This window comes from Podarcis pityusensis (assembly GCF_964106645.2).
Source record: "Podarcis pityusensis genome assembly, chromosome: 11".
In the NCBI taxonomy this organism is placed as follows: Eukaryota; Metazoa; Chordata; class Lepidosauria; order Squamata; family Lacertidae; genus Podarcis; species Podarcis pityusensis.
The window spans coordinates 30,737,037-30,757,057 of NC_138036.1; the positions used below are offsets into that span (position 1 = coordinate 30,737,037).

At 43.1% G+C, this 20,021-nt stretch overlaps 1 protein-coding gene across 3 annotated transcripts in view; it reads right to left on the reverse strand.

Annotated features, from left to right (window-relative positions):
- The window catches only part of OCLN (occludin), a 30,710-nt gene extending 11,421 nt beyond the window's left edge, over nt 1-19,289 (reverse strand). The window contains exons 1-5 of one of the 3 annotated variants that reach the window (XM_080972828.1): nt 19,269-19,289; nt 15,537-15,625; nt 10,308-11,010; nt 8,247-8,405; nt 405-544 (exon numbers count right to left, since the gene is read on the reverse strand). In XM_080972828.1, coding sequence (XP_080828954.1) covers nt 405-544; nt 8,247-8,405; nt 10,308-11,010; nt 15,537-15,586 — 1,052 coding nt within the window. In that variant the 5' untranslated portion in view covers nt 15,587-15,625; nt 19,269-19,289. Of the gene's footprint in view, nt 1-404; nt 545-8,246; nt 8,406-10,307; nt 11,011-15,536; nt 15,626-18,845; nt 19,037-19,268 lie in introns of those variants that run through there. The other 2 variants (XM_080972826.1, XM_080972827.1) reach the window with 2 other exon arrangements.
- Nucleotides 19,290-20,021: the final 732 nt, after the last annotated feature.

A 20,021-nucleotide genomic window follows, 5' to 3' on the forward strand; every position in this document is an offset into this window, starting at 1 on the left:
CTAGCTAGTTAACCTATCTGCCAGCTGTTCACCTAAACTAATCCATGATCCAAAACAAAGGTGTAATTCAGATCCTGGGATCACTGCCAGTGTCAGAATTTGGGCTTTCAAATTTCAGTAGGACCCTGTGTAATGCCAAAATTCAGCACCCAGTGCAGGTGAACCAGTCGCACTCCCCTGAATCTGCCGCTGTTACTGCCCCCCACCCCTTTCAACTGCAGGTCAGTGTTACAGTTTTGTCAACAGGAATCTTAGTAACTGATTAATGTTCCGAAAGGGGGGGGGGGTGGCAGGAGAAAATGATATCACAACCTGCTTTGAATTGCTTAATATCGATCCTGTGTGGTCTTTCTATTGCATTGTGTCCATTCAATTAGAAAAAAAACAGGAACATTTATACTTACGGAGTAGCTCTGTAGCTATTGTCATTATAGATCTGTTGTACAGGAACTTCAGAAACTGAGTAACCCACAGAACTGGCAACTCGATCTGTATAGTCAGCTACAGGGGTAGGTATTACTGGCTCCGGATTTATGTTCTTCACCTGGAAGGACATACATGTGTTAAGATAAACACGTAACACTGAACAGGATACCGTCATCCCAGAGCAGAATACTTCTCTCGGCTTTTAATTGGCTGCATTTCAGATTCTAAAATGGCACAAAATGTGTATTTAAAGAAAGGATTAGACTCCACAGTAGAGAGCTGAACCCACAATGCAGCACTAAAGAACAGGTTGCCTGCCAGCTCTCTCTGCCCAAAGAGGTTATAATAAGCAACTACACTCAAGGGAGAATTATGCATTTTTCAAATGCCAAAATTTCGCACCAAACGAAGCCTGCCTCAAATGTGCATGTTGAGAATAAGGCTTTGTACAGATTCACTCTGGCTCCAGTGCGCTCCCATTGCTGGTGTTTGAAACTGTGTACGCATGACATTAGCCACTATGAATATCTATCCTGTAGGGGTTTGAGAAATACTGCTGTTTAATGCCTCATACCAGCTTCCATCCAATTTACTAACTTAAACCACAGTTCAACAGCTGTTGTGCGTGTGCAGGTGACAGCTTCCTGAATAGGGGTTTAGGGGGTTGCTGCAGTGGGGAAACCAAACAGGTAATGCACATTCCTGTCCCTTCTTTGGTGCATACAGCAATGTGCAAGTGAGACTTGCAGAATGGGGTGCATAGTGATCATGTCTTCTTAGTCTGACCCACAGGTGAAGAGATCCGAGATGAGACACCTTTCTAGAAGTCATTCTCAACAGCCCCTCACACATGGGACTACAACTGGAACAAATGCTGAACTTGAATTCAACATCTCACTATTATGTCTGCTCGTCAGCACAAGCATTTCTGCTTACTAGGACAAATGCTATTGCCTGCCCCTTGTGTACTGTTCTGAGGTTCTCCCAGAGCTGTTTGGGGGGCACCCGGGTGCCCAGGGGTAGGAGACGGGGGGGGGGGAGACCCATTGTTCTAGCAGGACTCATTGTACCGGTTCCTGCTACCACAACTGTTTACTTGAATTGGACCTATTGCAGTGATTTTTGCATGCCTGTTGATGGAGCCTGAGAATTCCCAGTATCCCACACCAAGAACACCCGAGAGCTTCCCACTGGGGAATCCCCTTTCTTGACTCATCAGGAAAATACAGGCATTTAGTCACCTTCTCTGCTGTAGAACAACAGCAGGTGATGAAATGCACACATGGTAACATTAAGGTTCATTAAAAAAAATCCATATAAACAACTATCGCACGAAAATGAAAAACAAACAAACAAACAAACACAGCAGTCCAGGAATAACTCAGACATCAAAACATAACTGGCTAATTAAAAGCTTAAGCAAGCTTAAATACACAAACCAAGTCAGCCAGTAGAAAAAGCTTTCAATGAGAGCCACAATTTCACCTGTCAGCAACAAGCTATCACCAAGGGAGCAAGGCTCAGCTCTCTACACCCTCATTGACCTCACCCAAAGCAGGCTACCCAGAGAAGAATCCAAGTGCCTCTCCCTTGAGTGACTGGCTTTCTTATCAGCCAACTTCTCAGTTCAAAGAGCTTCCCATGAGGCGGCTCCGACCCCCAGGCATGCTTGGCTGAAGGCAAGACCCAGGATATCAATCCAGAGCCATCCAGGTCAGTTTCCATGCTGATGCATGAACAAATCACCCAGTCTCAGGAATGTTCAGCCCAAGGTGGCAGAATTTGTAAAAACAATTCTAACTATATGGCACCATGATATAAAAACAGTGTGGGTGGGGGCAGCTGTGACATCTTGCTAAATAATTCCAGTCGTGCCATTCTGAGGTGGGGCAGAAGTTACATATGGAGTGCACAGAAGAGAGACACAGAACACACGTAATTCTCTTTTAAGAAATTTCTCTGCATGAATTGGAGCAGCTCTGACCACAAGAGATTGATGGCTAAGTATTGGCGAGGAGCCTTCTTCAGCTCAAAAGCTGCATTTCCTGTTGTCTAACTTGGGGGAGGAGGGCTGCATGCCAAAAGTGGGGTGTGGCTACCCCACCCCCTGCTCACACATGCTTTTTTAAAAAAGAGTGCTTTTAAAAGCTTTTAAAGTAACAAACCCCAAACAACAATTAGCATGGAAAGGAAACCTTATTTCACTCGTACCTGCAAGCAGGGATTTTCTGGGATCACAGTTGGGGAATGAAGGGTTAACTCTCCTCCCAAGCTCTGCCTGGAGGGCGGGGGAGAGAAAGCCCCTCTCCTACATCACAATTAGGCTTCTGTTGTTTGGAAGTCTTTCAAGCCTAATTGCAGCACAGGGGGTCCTGGCTGGGGAAGGAAAGGTTTACAATGGCCACCCCAGGGGACAATTGTATATAAATGAAGGCTTTTTTTTCAAGCCTGATAGCTGGAGGGCAGGGGTGCAGCAAGAAGGGGATGCTTATGATGCAAATGAGGAGGATCCTGGGGCTACATCTGGCTGATACACAGGCTGATATTTTCCACCCCTGAGTTACAGGGTTTTATCAAATTCATACTGGCTTCAAAGCTGCATGGGGCTGATTTTGCAGTTTAACCAATGGGGCAAAATATTCCCTGCCAGTATCTGGATACCACAATAGAAAGCACCATGGTTCTAATCTCAGCATTTTGTAAAATGGTGTGCATAGACATTTGTTCTGTGAGTATACAGTCAAAACCTCCACTGCCTTGGGAGAAGAAAAGGCAAAGGAGTAAACCTTACAGAAATCCGGAGTGGAGTCCCTAAGGTGGCGCCTTGTACACCTCTTTCCAGTGACCCCTGCAGCCAAGCTGGTGCCAAATGCATAGGGAAGCATTAAGTCTGGTGTTATTATGCTTTTATATTTGTTGGAATCTGCCCAGAGTGGCTATGGCAACCCAGTCAGATGGGTGAAGTACAAATAATAAAATTTGTTGTTGTTGTTGTTGCTGCTCCTTTGGACCACATCAGGAGAGGGGGGTCTTGTCATCTGGGCAGCCCAAGACCTCCATACACACTACCTAGGCTTGCACCTCAGGAAGGTCACTTCCATGCTACTAACAGAGCAGTTTGCCTTCACCCATGGAGGCACAATCCATTGTCTCTCGAGACAGAGGGATACCAACAACAACCCCATCCAAGAGGCTGGGTGTAACTACTTTCACAAAGGGACTACTTTCTTCTCAAATTCCATCTGATATTCAGTATTAGATATGGAGTGCTATGTGTCTTCATCTCACGATCTCTTTTGGGCAGAGGAAGGAGGGAGGGAAAGAGCAGTTTGACTGGTTTTTCAAACTTTACATGGATATTTGTTAAGAGTGTTTAAGGGGAAAGGTATTCCCCCCCCCCAAAAAAAATGGCATTCTTCCACAGTTTGCTCTATGTAGAACTAATATGACAAAAAGCTTTTGGCTCCAAGTTCTCCAGAGGTTAAAAACTTCATAAAGAGTTGCTGAAAGCCTACATCTCTTCACAGCCATAGCATAGCTTTGTCAGCTATGTTTTCCAGAGCACAGAAGCAGCTACTTAAGAGGGAAAAGGAGGGGGAGAAGTGCGACATTCCAGATGAAATAATTTCATCTTTCCAAAACACAAACTGTGCTGGAGGACAGCTCATACTCATTTTAATTTATACTGAATTTCTTATTCTTTCTCTCTACCTTGGACACACCGTGTTAAAGGTGATTAATGCTGTTGGTTTTTTTAAAGGCATATACAATAACAAAGCCAAAACAATGGCAATGCATAATGCAGGACACCAGAGGAGAGAAAAACAAAAACCAAGCTGGAAAAGGTGGTCTGCCTACAGTGGAAAGCCAACAGAGTACGGACTAAGCGGATTATGCTGAGCAAGGAATTCCCATTCTGGCCATCATGACCAAGTAGACTAAGCGTGCTGGACAAAATCTGCTCCTTATCTCTCCCCTTGTGGGGCAAAGGAGAGGGATGGGTAGAGTCACTCACTGGTCAATCACCTGATATCACAATGATGCCAGATGATGATTGTTGGGACCTCCTATGCAGGGCTTGCGAAGAGCCTTCTGCAGTCTGAATGTAAGACAGTCTGAATGTAAGGCGGGTGGCTCCATCATGGAGCTACAGCTCTTTCTTTACTAATGTTTCTAGGAAAGCACTATTTTCACTTATGTACCCAGTCATTGTATTCTTTTCAAACTTAATCTACTTTCCACACACCACAAACGAAAGATAGCTGTCCAATTAACACAACAACCCTTTTTCAAGGAATAGCTCCAGTAACCATTTAACCCTGAGAACTGGAATGGCACAAATTTCAGCCTATTGACTTAAGGTCAAAGGAACTCACTTATTTAGTTTAGCTGGTTTGTTGACCCAGCATGTAAAGAATCAGTACTACATGAGAACCAAACGATTTTCCCTATGGCGGAGACTAGAAAATTTTCAACTGCCTAAATTCACCTAAAGTGATTGCACATATTAGCATGTTAGCTGGAAGCAGGATTCTTGTGGGAACTACGGCATAAAAGAAAAGAGAACGTGCAAATCATGGTAAACAAGACTATTTCCCTAAGTTATAAGAGCTGCAGCAAGTCATCCTCTTGTTTGGCATAACTGAAATCCATGCATGACCTCTAGTTTTAAAGAGTGATGAAGAACAGGCAGATACCAGAGTATGGTGGTTCGCATTATATTTAAAAGGGCACACCTAAAATATGAAGTCTGAATGCAAACACATGTATCATCCATGATTGGCTGCAACTCCCAGTTGAGAATATGCTTGGTTGTAAACCCAAGTTTGTCTATTTACTGTGTAAAGTAAGCCTGAGGACATATATAATGGTTGTGGTAAGACACCGAGGCACTGAATAATCAACTCCGGAAGTCCTGCTGATCCCATCAATTCAATAAATATACAAGACAAACTATGGTTTAGCAATGCAGGAATGAAGCCTGTATTTACATATATGCTCACACCTCTTCCTGACACTTCCTGAGTTATGGCAAATATAGTTTGCTGTTAAATATGCAAAAGCAAGTCATGATTGGCTGCAATCCTGAAAGAAACTTATTAAGTGGAACATGGTAAAAAGGGGAGGGTGCATGCAAGCCTGAGGCTTGCTCATGCAACGCAAAACCATGGTTTGCCATTACAGAAACTGGCCCAGTATTGGTGGTGTTACTGCACATGGTACATCCTGCACAGAGGAATGTTATGCAAGTCCCGGGAAGCTTGATACCCTCATTTCCCCTGCACGTCTAGTTTATGATTACTGCCAAAACTAGGTCAAAATCAGCATATGCCAAAGTAAAAGGTAGGTTATCGGTTTTCTGACATGTGGATGTATCCAAACACTCATCCATGTATCTCAGAAACCTAATCATGTATTTCATTTTAGGTTGATATATTGTACAATGGTAAGGGACACAGGTGGCATTGTGGTCTAAACCACTGAGCCTCTTGGGCTTGCCGACCAGAAGGTTGGCGGTTCGAATCCCCACCCCGGAGTGAGCTCCCATTGCTCGGTCCCAGCTCCTGCCAACCTAGCAGTTTGAAATCATGCCAAACAGTGCAAGTAGATAAATAGGTACCGCTCCAGCGGGAAGGTAAATGGTGTTTCCATGCACTGCTCTGGTTTCGGTGTTCTGTTGCGCCAGAAGTGGCTTAGTCATGCTGGCCACATGACCTGGAAAACTGTCTGTGGACAAACGCCAGCTCCCTCGGCCTGTAAAGCAAGATGAGCGCCGCAACCCCAGTCATCTGCAACTGGACTTAACTGTCAGGGGTCCTTTACCTTTACCGTGGTACCTCGGATCCCGAACGCCCTGGAACTCAGACGTTTTGCCTCCTAAACGCCGCAAACCCGAAAGTGTTGTTCCGGTTTGTGAATGTTATTTCAGAACCCAAACATCTGACAGGGCTTCCATGGCTTCTGATTGGCTGCAGGAGCTTCCTGCAGCCAATGAGAAGCTGCGATTTGGTTTTCGAACGTTTTGGAAGTCGAACGGACCCCTGGAACGGATTCTGTTTGACTTCCAAGGTACGACTACATTACAAAATGTGAAGAGGAAGACTTTTTTTAAACCTCCCCCCCCCGCCGCCACAAAATGAGAGAATGCTACAACTGTTTCTAATTACCATTTGAAGTATGGTGATATAAGAGTGTTTTTATGTGCACTCTAAAAGCTGTGACAGCCCACCTAACCTGGCTTTACAACTTGGATATACAGAGCGCTAGATAAGGCATTGAATATACTACTCGACAACAGTAACTATGACAGATTTTCATAGTTTTTGGAGATGGCTAAGCTGTTGTCTCCAGATGTTGCTGAATTCCCCCCCCCCCATTCCTTTTCAATTGTAATTATGACTGCGGCTGATGTGAGTTTTACTTGAGCAATATCTAGAGGACCACAAGTCAGCCACACCTGGTTAAGCATGAATGAGCAGTGTTGCTAATACGTTACTCTCAAGTCATGGTTGACCTTGACCATTTCCAGGACATCGAAAAGGCAATATACATCCAATCCCACTACTTTCTGCTTGATCTATTAATAACTCTGGTCAACCACAGTTCTAGGCTGTAACAAGTTGCAGAGCTTGGAACATGCAGTATAAAAGGCTCCGTGAGTATTTAGTACTTTATCTGGATAATTCTAAATTGGTCATTGTGGATTTTCTGGGTGCACCTGAACAAAGTGTCATTTTTTAAAAAATTCAGTTACATATAAGTGAACCTCAGAACTCCCCCGCCATTAAAACAGTAGAGATTTCCTCTAAAGTGTTAATGTAGTTCTTCACAAAAAGCCACCTCAAATATCAGAAGTTAGCCATAATTTTCTGCTTGGGATATCTGATCTCTGGTAAAGACAAAAAGCTACAGGTACTGTATAGTTATTCACTGGGATTTGTTATTTGGCTCAGGGTTTTTTTTTCACCCGCGCTTCCCCTGGCAGAGTGAAACATGAGTAAACAAGTTCATTAGCTAGTAAAGAACACGCCCCGAAACTGTCTCACCGAAACATTTGCTTCATATCATGTAAGGCACTATATGAAGCAGTCAGTCCCTTTACACTGGCCTGATGGATAAAGGACAAACGAAGTCCGTGTCATGTGCAAGTCATAAAATATCAAAGTGCACAGTGAATACTGTACTCATAAAAGAGCAGGCATTAAACTGAGTCATTTTCCTAGTTAATTAAGCACCTCCAGCATAAGGAGGTGGGTTGCTTTTTATATTACAGTGCAGGTATTTTAAATGCTCAGCCTTGCATTTATAACATTTGCATCGTTATCTCAAATGTTGTACTACCACCTCTCAAATTACCTGAAGTTACATTGAAAATTCTTAGTATTTATATTCCAAAAGAGCATTTAGACTTTGTAAACAGCACCAGCAAAACACAATCCAAGGGCCAATTCTGGACTGTATATGACCTGGGATATTTTTCTCTACCCAGAACACACCACACCCGTAGTGAACAACTCATTTAGTTGTTCATTCTGAGTGCAAACTGCAATTTTACATGCTACAAACCTATCCAGCACAACCATTGTGCAACAAAGAGATAAAAACATGTTGTCTTCCCTAGACTCCTATCAAGAATGAACCCTGCTGCCTCAAGAAATAATGCTTAGGAGGTGGGTTTTTAAAAAACACAACTTCATATAATCACTAAACTTAATGATTCTTCAGAATTGTAGTCACTAATGCACATATATAATCTTTAATGCAGACTCACAATTATTGAAGACAAAAATTTCAAAATAAAATATTAAAACATAACTTACCCACTCTTCTACATTGGGAGCCTCTTCATAACTTTTTACGTGGTCCCACAGGATATTCACTTTGCCATAGTAATTCATTTTACTTCGGGTTCTTGCTGCAAAGAATATTATTATGGCAAAAGCTACAACAAGGAGGAAGGCCAATACAATGGCAATAGCCTAGGAAAGGAACAGATCAATAGGAGTTTTAAAATGCAACAAATCAGAACAAAGATAAGTCTTAAATTCGACTATCTATTCCTTTCAAAACTACAAGTAACAATGAGACAGAAACACATTGGTCTTAAGCAACTTACTCTTTTAGCCATGGTTACTTAACTGCACTTAACAGAATAGTTAAAATGGTGGCCCACCTCATAAGATTGTTGCAAAAACTGATTATGACAGGACTTGGTATGCAAAGTGCATCGTAAATTACTCGGGATCTCAATGCAGGTAGAAATTCCTTACACTTATTTAGGCAAGCCATTCCTCAAACTTGATATACTCTATATTCAGAAACTCAGACTTTCATAGGATTAAGAAAGGAATAATGAAAGGTAAAGGATAATTTAGAGATACCTGCCTTTCTAACAGTCTTTTTTTTTTTTTTTTTTTTTAAAGAAATGCTTAGCTCAATTAGGTGAACCTAGTGCTTAAAAATAAGGTGTCCTAGGGCAATCTCATTAACTGAGAAGTATGAATCCACACCTGCCTGTGCTTTACTGGCAAAATCCACAGTATATGAATACATGTGATCTTTTTTAAAAGTCTTTTTTGTGCTCAGGAACAGGTTCCCAATTATCAACAGCAAAGCAAGAAACCAGTTGCAGATGGCATGGTGGAGCAGAGGCACTCACCCTGTTTCTCAGGAGAACAGTGGGAGGGGCAAGGTGGCAGCACCAGTGGAGCTACAGAAGTGCTCCTGCTGGTGTGTTTGCACTGTGCTAACATCGCTGCTGTCGTGCCCCTCACAATTCTTCCTCCTGGTAAGCAGCAGCGACTTGTCGGCTACTGCAAGAAGCAATTCTCAAATAATTGGGGGGAGGTCATCTGACATAAGCTCATACTTTGATTGGTTGGCTCCTGTTCTGCCAGTTCTGAACTAGCTCCCCATGATAGGGGCCCATCTTTATTTCAGCCTTCAGCCTACTTTTGTGTATCGTAGGGCAGAAAAGAAACAAAGAGCCATTTCCTTCACATTCACTTCTGCAAAATTTTCTTAATTGGAAGGCAAGGCTGAGCAGAACTTTCTTGTGAGAAAAATGTTTTCAGATCAGGCTGTTGCCAGGGGGAGTGGGAGAGGGATTTGAGCAAAATTTTTCATGCTTAGCCTTTAACTTCCTTGGGCAGAAGCAAATAATTGCATTCTTGCAATCAAAAAAATATGACTGCAGCTATTTAGCAGCCCCATACTTTCACTTAAAATTATTTTTATTAATCCCCTTGAGATTTTTGCAAAAATCCTAGGTGGTGACCGATTGATTTTTTTAAACAAACAAACAAATGGAGAATTGAAATTTCTCCAAGACCATTCAATATGTCTGCAGAGTTGAGTTACTGTCCATGAACATAATTGCCCAGGACAGCTAGCACAGGTTATTCAATTAAGGATCAACATAGACAAACCCATAAAAGGAACAGCTAAAAGGATTAGCAGGGTTTGTAGGCTCCAGCTGCTTCCTAACAAGTGTTTCAATAATTCAAGTAGAGCTTAAACCAGGATACATAGATCTGAACTCAAGATTTAGAGGTGCAATGCGACTCCAGTAAATAAAACCAGTCAAGCCATGTTGAAACCCTGAATCTACATAGGATAACCCCTACTCACTAGGTCTAGGCCTCCAATTAATCATCTGAATCCTCTCTAGAGCAGTATAGACAGTATTAAAAAAGAGAGAATAATCACATTCTTGCAAAAGCTTCCCAAGGTTAGCTAAATAGCCACCAGTATAAGCTAATCAATAATAGCTCAATTACAAAACTAGTTTTAGCATTATTATTCAGCACACCATTTGATTCAGGACTGAAATACAACTAGTATTTTGCATTTTGAATTTCTTAATTATCGCATCTACATACCTCCTGAGGTTCCACCACACAGTAGTGATACAAGTACTGATTCACAAAGACTCCAGTGGTTGTAGGATTGTAAAAGGAGCTGCACATGGCATAAATCTGATTGTGGTACATCGATCCAGAAGCTTGTGCAGTTGGGTTCACTGCTAGTGTATATACAATGGCCGCGATAAATACCAAAAAGAGGAAGATGGAGCTTCCTATTATCAGGAGGAGGTAATACATCCTTGACCTGGCTATGCTAGTCTTGGTAACGCCCGTTACAAAAACCACTAATCCAGCAATAAAGCAAAAAGCTGCCATTGCAATGATGAAGCCTTTTGCTCCTCGTGGATCAATATAATTTCCTCCATAGCCATAGCCATAAGAACTTCCAAAGCCACCAAGGGAGCTACCATAGCCGTAGCCAGATCCCATACCATAGCCATAGCCAGTTCCCATACCAGTTCCCAGACCAGTTCCCAGGCCAGTTCCATACATATCCATGTCCCAAGCCAACGTGGATGCAACACATGCAAAGATGCCAATGGACATCACTATTATGAGAACCGACATGATCTTGATTATTCCTGGAGGGGACGACCATTTGTAGAAGTGTTGAACTTCCTCTTCCGGATAGTAGGAATATGCAGGCTGAGAGTACATTGGCTGAGAATGGAATTCACCACCATACGCATTATTGCTTGGTACATAGTGTGAAGGTTTGCTGCAAAAATCCAAAAAAACACACACCTTATTATGAACCGCTATTAAAATATGAAATATTAATTTCCCTAGATACCTCTGAAAATCATTTAATTACTGTCTTTTATAATAGAATACAGCATTATTATTATTAATTATTATTATTATTATTATTATTATTATTATATTTATACCTTGCCCATCTGGCTGGGTTACCCAGCCACTCTGGGTAGCTTCCAACAAACACAAAAGTAATAATAAAACATCAAACATAAATAGTAACAATCAGATATTATATACCAAGTCACAAAAAGTTGTTTAAAATAAACAACTTATACCAAATAAAGTAGTATGCAATAATGCATTAGAATCCGATAGTAAACACTAAAATTAAACATCAGCAAGTAATAATAAAACTGTTTACACTTATCAATTACAATAAAGAATTACATCTGCCATGTTTGAAATATACATTATATGGTATGCATGTATTCTGTACAGCATTTCACAAACTTTGACTGGCCTTAGTAGTCAATCCAAAATTTGTTGTCCGAATCCTACCCTTGGAAGACAGGGTCTTTGTCTGACACTACACTCAATATATGGCAAGCAAGAGCCTGCACAAGGGTTGGCATCCATCTCCCATTCCAGCTGCATGTTCAAAGGACTCTGCAGAGGGTGAGTCTGACCCACTTTCTAAAAGCTTACATAACTTGCTTGTGCTCAGCCATAAGTTGCTGCTGCCTGGCTAGCCAAAACTGACTGGGATGGGGTGGAGTAGGGGTTGTATGTGTGTACACATACACCTTGCAGTAAACAGTGGTGATGGCTCCTTGCATACTGGTCACTTTCTAAATGCTGGAAAAGGAGCAGGATGGATGAAATGAACATCTCTGATGGGGCAGAACACCATTCAGATCACCCCCTACCCTGCTTCTGAGCTTATGGGGAGTGGGCCCCTGCTGCACCTTCCTCTCCCCTCCACCAACACAGCTCTGTAGCTTTCATTTCAGCAACCTCTCCCACCTCTTGGAATCAAGCTTCATTCTCCCTCTCCAGCACACCTCTTGGTGCTTGAGCCTCTGTCGCTGTCTGTTCCACAGAACAGGTGTTCACCATCTCTCTATAAGTGGCATGGGCTGGAGGGCAACAGGAGTTCCCATGCTGGGCACTCCATAGTGCTGCGAAGTGGGGCACTTGCACACTCAGCCCTGATTAGCGCTGAGCAGAAAGAGTTGGGAGCACACAGCTGGACAGCTGCTTGCAGAAGGGTAGAGTCCTCCACATGCCATGGATGGATTTTCTGCCTGTTGGTTTTACATTTGAGCACATGTAACTGAATACAAAGTACGACAAGTGGCATTTTTCTGCCCATAATAAGACTACAAGTGGGTTGTGGGGCAGAGGAAAGAGATTTCCCCTCCCACATTTATGAACACAGGTATGGGTGCAATAAACTCTTTCAGGTAAGCCAGATTTATTGCATATTGTATGTGTGAGTGAGTTAAAAACCCCAAAATGTATTTTATTTCATACAAGTTATATACCGCTTGAATGCAAAATGCCTCCAAGTGGTTGGGAAATGAGAAAGTACTGTCCCTTTTTAAATACAGGAACAGGTGATTACCCTTTCCTACTGTATTTTAAAAATGAAAGCAACCTCTAAAATGCCACAAGACAATTTTATAATTGACATGGCGTGAGTTTTGTATCTTGTGACGACGTTCACCTGCATTAGCTTAAAAATACTGAAAAGCCATTTATACTGAATTTTCTAACATCTCCTATTCTTTAACACTATTGCAGAGAGAGAAACAACCACAAAAGCACCTTCTAACAAAAATATGGCAAAAGACCTTTCATTAATGAAGATTACCGTATTTTTCGTCCCATAGGACGCTCCGTCCCATAGGACGCACCTAGTTTTTTTGGGGGGAAATAAAGGAAATTTTTTCCCCTTTATTTCCCCCCCAAAAGCAGGTAGGGGAAACCGAACAAGGTCGAGGAACAGCGGGATGACGGCGCTGCGCCTCCCTGTTGTCCCCCGAGCTTGTGGGGCTGGCCGATGTCTGCCCAGCGCGAGGGGCGCTCTGCTTCAGGGCGCCTCGCCCGCCGGGCGGCAGGCTGCTATCCGCAGCATGGGGAGCCCTGCGGGGAACTCCTGCAGGGCTCCCCACGCTGCGGATGTCTGTCCGGCGCACGGGGCGCTCTGCTTCAGGGCGCCCCGCCCGCCGGGCAGCAGGCTGCTATCCGCAGCATGGGGAGCCCTGCGGGACCTCCTGCAGGGCTGTCTAGGCTGCGGATGTGTTCCCGAAGCGCCGGGAGCTCTGCTTTCAGGGCGCCCGATGCTCTGGGAAGCAGGCTGCTATCCGCAGCCTAGACATCCCTGCGGGACCTCCTGCAGGGCTGCCTAGGCTGCGGATGTCTTCCTGAAGCCTGGAGAGCGAGACGGGTCGGTGCGCACCGACCCCTCTCGCTCTCCAAGCTTCAGCGAAAGCCTGCATTCGCCCCATAGGACGCACCCAGATTTCCCCTTCATTTTTGGAGGGGAAAAAGTGCGTCCTATAGGGCGAAAAATACGGTACATACAAGAATATGATTGTAATATAGCAGTTTATAAGAAAATTACAATCTTTCAGAATTTTATAAAAACCTGTTATAAAAAAATCTGTCCCACAGATCATCCCATTGTCATCTCTGTAGCAAGTGAAAATCAATTACCATATTTGCTCAAATGTAACGTGACCTTTTTTGGAGAAATTACATCGCAAAAATTAGGGTGCAGATTAGATTCACTGGTGCATTAGATTCACATAAATACGGTAATAGGTAGGGTGGTATTTGGGAGGGAAGCTGGATGCTTTCTAAAAGAAGCATACATCTTCAGCCATAATGCCAATGTGAAGTTCCTTCTGTATTTAAGTTTATGAGAGGCAAAGCCCACAGGTTGGAATGACCTGTAGGAACAAGCATGCCCATAGGAATGCCATCACAGGCTTAATGACGTCATTGCACTGGATTGAGAAAAGCATCACATTACCAAACTATAGTAGCTGAAGACTGGTCAAGCACATTTTCCAAACTAGTCCTGTCCACTAACATAGAAACAGAATTTGATGAATCTTCCCAGTCACTCATGTGGGCAAGAAAACAAAGGCCTCTGTGGACCACCCTTTCTTGACCAAGTGCAGTCCAGGTGTTTTGGAAACCCATCAGCCCCAGTAAACACTCAAGGTTCCCCAGATTGTGGGAGGCTGACACATGCTATCACAATCGGCACAGAAAAACCATCCTTCCCCCATGAACTTCCTCTCTGTCAGTAAGTAAATTGTACTTTTGCCAGTCATTTCCAATGCAACATTCCAGTCAGTAGGAAAGTACAGTCAAACCTCCAGCTCACAAGGCTGGAAAGCAGACAATTCTTTGCACATTATTAAATATTCAGTTATTCAGTAAATATCTCCTGCCAGAAAACATACACGTTTTTAAACACAAAAAGTGCAGGTGTTGAAACCTTCACCAGTCGCAATATGCAGAAACAGCAAAGATTGACAGTACTGTTATCACATTAAGCAATGACTCCTTGACCTTAAGCACCTTACATGGAGACAAGTCTTACCAGATTTAAACACAGAATTTATTTCCACCTTATGGTCACAATTCCTAGGTACTGTGGGCTAACAGATCTGCACAGATTATATTTGCATTCCAGCAGCCTTCTACTAAACTTAAGCTGTGTTTTAAGAAGAGGGATGATTGGATAAGCCAATCTGAAGACGATGGGCTAGATGCATTCTGTAGCTAGAGTGTACTTTTTTTTTTTTAAGCCACTCAGTTGCATGACATAATGGTTAGAATGTTGAACTATGACCTGGGAGACCAGGGTTCAAATCCCCATTCAGCCATGCAGCTCACTGGGTGACCTTGGGCCAGTTACCATCTCTTAGCCTAACCTACCTCACAGCGTTGTTAGGAGGAAATGGAAAGGAAGAGAACCATGCACACCACCTTGAGTTCCTTGGAAGATAAAGGTGGTATGTAAATGTGATAAATAAAATAAAATAGGGACTCAGTTTCAGCAAGACTTGAGTTTGCTATGAAATCCACAAACCTGCTTGCCAAGGAAACTTATTTTCACCATCAATCAGCTAACCTCTCCCACCATTGTATTGTCACAACCATTTTGAAATCTCTCCATATATACAGTGGATTTAACAATGCTCTCTCTATTCTAAGGCTGTACAATTTATAGCAGGGGCAGGATAGTCTACCCCCCTTATGCCCTTGATTCTCAATAGGAAGTGTACGTCCACACACATAGAGTACCTATGTTGAGCTTTAAAATGGTGTCTGCTTTATGGTTACAACCATTATATAATTTAATTTTCAAAATATGTATTGTTTTAGTGACAAAGTAGCTAGCATAAACTGCATCTACTGTTTATACAATTAATGTTGGGAGCTGCCAGAATTCTTATCTTTAACAGTGTACACTAGTTATCAACAATAATTTGAACTAGCCCGGAGAAAAGAAAAACAGATATTTACAATTCATCGGGTCGATAAGGCGGCGGACTTTCAAATGGCCTCGATGACATAGTGGAAGCTCTGGACTGTTTAGCTGTAAGAATTTAAATCTATAAGAAGAAATGGGGGGAAAAGAAACTCAACTTAGAATATCAAGTCAACCATAACCAAACCATCAATAGTTATACACACCAATATGCAGTGGTAAGTTTCTAAATTACAATAACAGGACAACTCTTTTCAGCAAAGTAGATGTAGACATTAGAGACAGAATGATTTATGTTCTATAAGGGGTCGCCACATTTTTTGACCCGCAGGCACATTTACAAATTGGTTAAACCATCGCAGGCACACAAACACACCCCATAACAAACCATGCTCTGCAACCAGTCATATCAGCTACAATGCTGCCTTAAACCCTAATTTCAGCAGCATGAGGGGACTTTGAGGACACACACGCACATGCAAGTACCATCCCTGTTTACCATGTATGATACAGGGGCAACTATTTATGTTCCATCTAAATTTACAGGAAATCCCAAGTGTGTTTACAAGGAAGTATGTTATACTTGGTAAATGGTCTTGCACCTATATAAGTATGCACAGGACTGCAGCTTATGGATACAATATAAACTGAGGCACCCCCTCTCCAATTCTCATAATTAGTTTCCTCATTCATTCCTTTTAATATAATTAAATTGATTCCATCTATTGAAAATAGATTTGGTCAATACTCTTCAATCCAATTCAAACTTTTAAAGATACATCCTTTTATCTTGCTCCCAGACAGCAGCTCCCTTGTTCATTTTAGGTGAGATGGCAGGTCTACACATATGCTCAATGGCCGTGTTTTCATGTAATGTTAAGCTATGGTGCATGGTTGGTTTAAACCATACTGTTCATGAGTTGCAGGCTTGTCCATACAGATTATTATGCACTTCCATTTCACAACCCACTCTGGCCAGCTGTGACAACAAACCACAAGCTTTGGCTTACCCTGAAGTTTGAACCAGAGATTCTTGTTTGCTTCTCTCTAAATTCACCATGATGTTATCATGGTTTGTTTGGGAAAAACAACCGACAGAGTACTGGTTCAGACGTCATGCTAGCCCAAGGCTTGTGGTTTGTAAGTTGTTGCTCCTGTCTGGACAAAGAGGGGAATGTAAAGAAAGCACTCAAGTTGTGGGCACTTCCAAGCTGTTTGCATATTATGGTTAAAAAACAAACCACACACTTTATATGTTTTATGTGATGGATCAGGGGCATTTCACGCAGGGGCATTTGTGTTCTCTATATAATGCCACACTGCACACCAGTATTTCTTTTTAGCATTCCACATTGCTATATTATAAATGTAGGACCGAGCTCTCTTCAGTTTTTAAACATGAACATTTGCAAACATGATCTATGCTCAGATCATCCCTACATTTCATGATTTACGCTACAATCCAAAACACACTTCCCAGGGAGCAGGTTCCATTGAACTAAATGGGATTAATTTCTGAACAAACCTATTCCAGGACACTGGAAAGTCCAACACACACAAAATCACATTTGGCTTAACAAACATACATACAAAGCATGGGAAGCAGATCCACCTACTGTGTGTTCTGGCTATCGATCTACGCAACTTGAAAAATGTGGTATAGATACATATTACTATAATATTCCACCTAATTGCAGTCCCACATTCTGAAGCAATCGCCCTCTTAATTTAGGAATGTACTGGAAACCAACATGCAAGAATGAGAAAACCCCCTTTTAAAAATATAATGTATTCATTTTGTTAACTAAAACTGTGTGTCATGTCTTTGCACAAAATTGGAAAAACTTCAACCAGATCTCAACACTGATAATGCTTACAATTTCAACCCATTCTACCAGCCTGCACTTACACATGCTATTATTTAATTCTGTGACAAGTCTATGTGAAACCAGTTTCCAAGCATTTGACTGATCAGAGTCCACCCTTGGCCAAGACGTCAAACTTATCCAACCTCCCAGTGCATTGTTCAGAACGTGCAATGCTTGATGACGCACTTGCAGGAGTCCTCTAACTTACCAGAGTGTCCTAGTTCTCTGCTTGGCATACAGAACCAGTAGCCTTTAACATGAACCCATCTACTGTATAGCAAAAACCAATTAAAGCATGTTCTTCAACATAACAAACTCGCAGCACAACCCTACAGACATTTGCAAAGAAGCAAGACCCATTGGATTCATAGGGATTTACACTTAAGTAAAAGTGTGCATAGAATTACAGCCTTAGGAAATGAGAGAACAGAAAAGTCAAACAATTAAAGAAAATCATTTATGCCCTCAGGCCACCTATTTAAAAAGATGCCCTCGAGATAAAACTGAATTGGAGCAGAGAACAAGGAAATAGCAGGGGGGGGGGGGAGAGAGTGGATTTTAATGTGCTTTAGCCAGTGTAAAATTCCATATTAATTCCTGCAGATTAACAGTAATCTAACCATGTCTACTGAGAAATCCTATTGAAATCAACAGGTAAATTACTCCCAGGTAAGTGAGATTAGGCTTTGAATTTAGAATACAGTATAAAAGTTTGCCACCTAGGGCTCTAAAGACCTGCCAGACTCACTGCCTTGTTTACAACCACACTTTCAAGAAACACGGCTCAGAGTGAAAGCAAGCTAATTCCTAAATGATAGACAAAAGAACAAACAAGAATTCGTAAGGATCAGGGAGGCTTAAGCACCTGGTCGATGAGCAGTGCTCATTTAAAACTGGACGTGTCTTTGAGCGAATCATATTAGACCAACAACATTCATGCCACTTAACCAAAATAAAGTTCAGGGTCGATAAATTAATATATTTCGATAACGACCGCAGACTTTGCATGAGAACGACGAAGAGGCAGCTGCGGCAAGAAATTAAATCTCAGTTATATGGAGGAAAATTAAATCTCAGCCACCTGGAGGAATAAATCGCAAATGAGTGTCCTGTAAAGTTTTAAGTTTCGGAAAAGCGTCCTGTAAAGTTTTAAGGGGGAAGTGGAGCGGGGGGGGGGACTAGAGAAGCATGGCTGTCTTCCCCCTTTCTTCCCCACCCACCACAAAATAAAGCTCCCTCACAATAGCCAACTCCAGGTAACCTGAAAGAGCTGGCTCCATCCAGAGCGATTTGGGTTAACCTCACAATCTCAGCCCACGCAGCAAGGCTGAACGGCTTAAGCCCTGGCTTGGGACTCGCAAGCATAAACGAGATATCCCACCTGAAATCACTACTAAGCCTGAGCAAAGTCATTCAGAGTATAGTTTTCCCACCCCCCTCTTGAAAAAGCCTACACCTATCACGTTTTGGACTCACCCAAACAGCTCCCCACCAAAGAAAAGCGCACCTTGGCTCGCCGATGAACTGCAACCTGCTGCGCGCCTCGCTCTCCCCTCAAGAACTCGCATCTCTTCCTCCAACTCCGCCTCCTCCTCCTTCTCCCCGCAGCCAAGAGCGAGCGGGGGAGCGCCACACCCGAGAGGAGCATGCGCACTGCCGGCACACCTGGGGGGTTGAAAGGGAGGGGGCGGGGTGAGGAGTTCCCCGCTCCCTCGAAACCAGCCAAGCTCGCTCGGGACTGAGCGGCTCGGAATGCGCGCACGGCGCAACCCTATTGGCCCAGCGCCTTCCCATTCCTAGCCTGGGGGCGGGGCCCGGAATGGGGCCCCGGAATGGCCAAGGGAGTAGTAGAGCGGGAATGCCGCGCGCGGGGATGTGACCTCTTCACCTGATACTCACCTGCCGGCGGCAAACAGGTTGTTCCTGCAAGCGCTTGGAGGGGAGAGAGCGCATTTAAAGGGACAAGGCTCCGTCGGGAGGAAGAGGAGCTCTGCTCTCGGCGTCTTGTTCGGGATGCCGGGACGAGACTGGCACACAAAAAGTGTGGGGTGAACTTCGCCGAGGCTGCCGCGTCATCTTGGCGTCCTTGAAACCAGGTGTTCTTGCGAGGAATAGCTCACATACCTGACAGGGGGTGGGGGGACGGAGGGAGGGAGAGAGGTGGTTCTTTCCCTCACTCAGGTGTTGGGTAATTGTCCTGACTCTCTTAAATTCGGAGTTGTTCCATGATGGTCAAATAGAAACATGTCCACGAAACACCAAACAAAACATGTCCACAAAAAAGACAATTTAAACAACTGGTATTTAAAGAAACTAAGACGTTTAGAACAATAGGAGCCAACTCGTAGGGGCCCAGGGGCCCACCCATAAAATATTTGAGGGGGTCTGCCTGTCCCCCCCCAGTTAATGAGCATTGTCATTCAAATGTATGCATGTGCGCATCTTGTGATTGATTATGCGAGACAGGGCTTACCTGCCTTCCCCCCACCCCAATATTTTATTCCAGTTATTCACGTTTATTCAACACAGTCTCCACTGTCCCTCATTCCAAGGAAACCAAACCCTAGTGGCTGGGGAAGTAAATAATAAATAATAATTTATTATTTATATCCTGCCCATCCGGCTGGGTTTCCCCAGCCACTGGGGTTTGGT